This window comes from Octopus bimaculoides, chromosome 27 (assembly GCF_001194135.2).
Source record: "Octopus bimaculoides isolate UCB-OBI-ISO-001 chromosome 27, ASM119413v2, whole genome shotgun sequence".
Classification (NCBI taxonomy): domain Eukaryota; kingdom Metazoa; phylum Mollusca; class Cephalopoda; order Octopoda; family Octopodidae; genus Octopus; species Octopus bimaculoides.
Window position 1 is genome coordinate 18,728,928 of NC_069007.1, and position 4,784 is coordinate 18,733,711.

At 34.6% G+C, this 4,784-nt stretch overlaps 1 protein-coding gene across 1 annotated transcript in view; it reads right to left on the bottom strand.

Moving 5' to 3' along the window:
* LOC106883792 (coiled-coil domain-containing protein 93) overlaps window positions 1-4,784 on the bottom strand; it is a gene marked incomplete at its 5' end in the record, with an annotated part of 20,195 nt that overhangs the window by 9,980 nt on the left and 5,431 nt on the right. The window contains 2 exons of the mRNA XM_014934924.2: window positions 3,327-3,446; window positions 4,503-4,553. Coding sequence (XP_014790410.2) covers window positions 3,327-3,446; window positions 4,503-4,553 — 171 coding nt within the window. The remainder of the gene's footprint in view (window positions 1-3,326; window positions 3,447-4,502; window positions 4,554-4,784) is intronic.

Genomic DNA, 4,784 nt, shown 5'->3' on the forward strand with positions numbered 1-4,784 from the left:
TACATATCATCGACCACAAACTAAAAACAACAAAATAAAAAAAAAATAAATAAATCGCACACAAATGAACTCTTGGATTGCAACATTGAAACAAAAAAAAAAAAGGAAAAAATTAAAAAAAGAAGAAAATGATAGTAAAATAAAATAAGCAAACTAATAATAACAATAATAATAATAAAAATAATAATAATAATCCTTTCTGCTATAGGCAGAAGACCTAAAATTTGGGAGAGGGGGATAGTTGACTACATCGACCACAGTACGCAACTGGTACTTAATTTATCAACCCTGATTGGATGAAAGGCAAAGTCGACCTCGGCGGAATTTGAACTCAGAATGTAAACAGTCAAAAGAATTATCACAAGACTGTTTTCTGACACACTACTGCTTCTGCCATTCCAATAATAATAATAATCGTTTCTGTTATAGGCACAAGACCTGAAATTTTGGGGGAGGGGGCTAGTTGATTACATCGACCCCAGTGCTCAACTGATCCTTATTTTATCATCCCTGGAAGGGTGAAAGGCAAAGTTGACCATACCGAGGTCGAGTTTGAACTCAGAACGTAAAGATAGATGAAACCCTATTAAGCATTTTGCCTGGAGTGCTAACAGTTCTGCTGCCTTCCATCGAATAATAATAATAATAATAACAATAATTATCATTATCATTATTTTTATTTACTACAAAAGCAAACAATGAATGGAACATACGAAAAACAAATTCCAAAACAAAAGGAAGAATATTTAGAGAATTGATTAACCCTTTCGTTACTAACCCGGCTGAAACCGGCTCTGGGTACAAATGTCTTGTTTCCATAAGTTTTGAATTAAAATCTTCCACCAAACCTTAGTCACAATTAATGTTCCTAACACTAGTTGAATGATAACTAAGTTATTTTACTAAATTCTTTATATTTAAAATCAATTGAAAGAAACAGAGCATCTCAACAGAAATATGGTAACAAAAGGGTTAACAAATGATTAATTTAACCCTTTCGATACCAACCCACCTGAAACCGTCTCTAGCTCTGAGTACAAATGTCTTGTTTTCATGTATTTGGAATTAAAATCTTCCACCAAACCTTAGTCACAATTTATGTTCCTAACACTAGCTGAATGATAACTTAGTTATTTTACTAAATTCTTTGTTATGTTTAAAGTAATTGAAAGAAACACAGAGCATCTCAAAATAAATACAGTAATGAAAGGGTTAAGGAAAAAAAACAAAACAATGAAAAACAGATGAAACAAAACAAAAACAAAAAAAACAACCAAACAAGCAAAAAAGACAAGAATCTGTAAATGCCGTAATGACCATGCAAGCGTGACCCAGGTCACATGACACAACATACAGCTGTGACCCATGTCACATGACACAACATAGAGCTGTGGGTTGAGCAATGGAGATTGTAGTCTTTTTCCTTTCCAGCACTTGTGCTGGTGGCATGTGCAAAACAAAATTTGAGCAAGGTCGTCGCCAGTGCCACTGGACTGGCTCCTGTGCAGGTGGCACATAAAAAAAATACCATTTCAGCGTGGCCGTCGCCAGTACTGCCTGACCGACCCTCATGCTGGTGGCACGCAAAAAAGCACCCACTACGCTCTCTGAGTGGTTGGCATTAGGAAGGGCATCCAGCTGTAGAAACTCTGTCAGAAGAAATAACAACCAATTAACCTGCATAAAGGTAATTTTTTTTATTAGGTGAGCCATGTGAGGGCCCCAGGTGGTTCATGGCTGATTTAAAATCGATAGAATCCTTCATGTAGTTAGGAAGTCACAGTGGAATGGTCAGAGTCTTCTGGAATTCATTGTTCCTTGCTGATTTTGAGAGAGGCTCTACCTGTCATCTTTGTAGAATCAGCGCTAGTCTACCGAAATACTACAAGCTCCAGTCTACTCACCCAACCTACAGCAACAATGAACATGCATGTAGCAATAATAATAATAATAATACTGATAATAATATCCAGACAATTATTAAAATGAACGTTTCAAATAACAAGAGAGAAAAGGAAATTAAACAAAACACAAAACAAAAAAAGTAAAACATCAAACAGCCAGAGATCAATCGATCAATCAATCTGGAAATTAAAAAAAAAACAAAATCAATATTTAAAAAAAATTTAGAAAAACAAGTAAGTAAAAACAATTAATTTACATGCAAAGTGCTGTGCTGCAGTGGTACGTGCAGAAGCTAAGAATGCTGGTGGAGAGAAAGTGCAGCGATTAATGTATAGTGACAGACAATCCAAAATGACCATCACCACCAACACCATCCGATCTTTGAGTGTCTCAAGTGCAGTGCTAACCAAAATTCTTTTGGTATGGAAGGAACCCTTTTACGAGTTAAAACCTATTTAATTAACATGTTTATTTAATGGGTTTAATTAATATGTTAGTGCCAAGGTTTAATTAGATGTTATTTTTGAAAAAAACATTAATTGCAATTCCAATATTTTTTTCTTCTCTTTTTCTTTGTTATTTTTTTTTTTTTAGTTTCCTTCAAACTTTTTCTTTTCCAGAAAATTTGTCAGGTTAGAAAGGTGTTCAAATTCAGACTTGTAAATGACAAATTGGAATACGTTAATATCCTTGATTGCAGACTACCCCTCACTTTTACATTTTCCTGACTTTTCCCTCTCTGATGACAGTATACTCAGCCTATGGAATCCATACTCAATAGACTGACCACATGCTTGACTATGCCAGAAACAGCTGTAAGAGACTCTATATGTCTTTTCAAGTGATGCCAAATGGTTTGCCTTTTCATTTTTACTTTAATTTTTATATTTATATATAAATATATGTATATTTTTATCCAAATTGGAGATGAACACCATTCCTCCATGTGATCAGCTTGAAAAATTGTTAAGATATTAAGATATTTTCCTTAACATGAAACCAATGGTAGCCTTAATACACAAATAAAGATATTCTATCCACCAATGCAGTTTTGAGCACTCATTTTCATTGTTTGACATTTTCGTACGAATATGAAGATCTCATATAGAATTTGATTCACTTGACCAATCTGTATGTTTTATGAAATATGTAGCAAGGTCGTAAAATTTTAAAAAAAAATAGAAAACAGCTCAACATTGCTCAGCTACAAATTTACAGTTAACGATCTATTAGTATGTAAAGTAATCTAATTTGCATATTCTGTGTGTTAAAACTATATTAATTGTTAAATTTCAAAACTAAACGTTATTAAGATATTAATGATGATGATATTGGTAATATGATGATGACAATGATGATGATGATAATGATAGGAAAACAAAGCAAAAAAAAAAAAAAGACACAAACAAACAAACCTAAACTATTTGAGTGTTGTGTGAGAGAGAGAAGACAACAACGAAAGCAGAAATGCTAATTAAAGAAGAATTCTTTGGAAAAAAAATGCAAACCCTGCTTTTCACTGATGCATAACTTTTAAATTCCTGAAATATAGAAAGACAAAAAAAAAAACGTAATTTTTCACCAAAATATTTCATATGAAATACTTATCTCAAAAAAAAAAAAAAAAATTGAGGGTGGGTGGGGCGGAAGAGGGCATATTTCTGGGATACAACCTTTCTAAATCCTGTTGTATTCCACAAGGAATTTCTGGTCTTCCATAGTGGTCTTGGGTTGTTGTATAAGTCAACTTACCTTCTTTCGGCAGTAAATTTTAGTCTGAAAGATTTGACCACACAGCCACTCCTGCGCCTATAAATAAATTTTGGTTCCACTTGTTTGCCGGAAAATATGGTAGTTTTAAATAGTATACACGCTTGATGTAGCTCCATGGTGAGGTGCTTTAGAAGATTTCAGCTCAGCTCAATTTTTATTATAAACAGTGTGTGTTCTATGGTGGGATGCCACTCAAGTAACCAATCCTTTTACAAAGAGTACCAAAGTGTATTTTATGAAGGTACCAACTCTAGACAGGTTTGTCTTCCGTACTTTGTGTTGTATCCATTTCTTTACCAACCATTAAACAGAGTGAACCACAACAACAACAACAACAATAACAATCCTTTCTACAAAAGGCACAAGGTCTGAAATTTAAAGGACCGTGATAGTCGAATACATCCATCCCAACACTCAACTGGTATCAATTTTATCGACCCCCGAAAGGACAAAAGGCAAAGTCAACCTTGGCGGAATTTGAACTCAGACCGTAAACATGGACGAAATGGCACTTAGAGTTTTTCGCTTGGCATGCTAATGATTCTGCCAGCTCACTGCCTTTACATAGTGGTTTCAAATTTTGGTACAAGGCCAGCAAATTCGGGGGGAGGCGGGGTAAGTCGGTTACATCCGACCCCAGTTAACAACTGGTACTTATTTCATCAACCTCGGAAGAATGAAAGGCAAAGTTGACTGTGGCGGAATTTGAACTCAGAATGTAAAGACGAACGACATGCCACTAAGCATTTTGCCCAGCATGCTAACGATTCTGCCAGCTCACCACCTTAATAATAATAATAATAATAATACAGACTCATACTTACGTCGCTGGGTGTCATGACTGACATACTTTGCATAAGAAGGTTGATTTTTTCCTACAAAATATAAAAATGAAAGATATAAATCATCCTCATCATCATTTAACGTCTATTTTCCATGCTGGTATGGGTTGGACAGAGAGAAACTGATAGATAGATAGATAGATAGATGGATGGATGGATAGACAGATAGATAGATAGATAGATGGATGGATGGATAGATGGATGGATAGACAGATAGATAGATAGATAGATAGATAGATAGATAGATAGATAGATAGATAGATA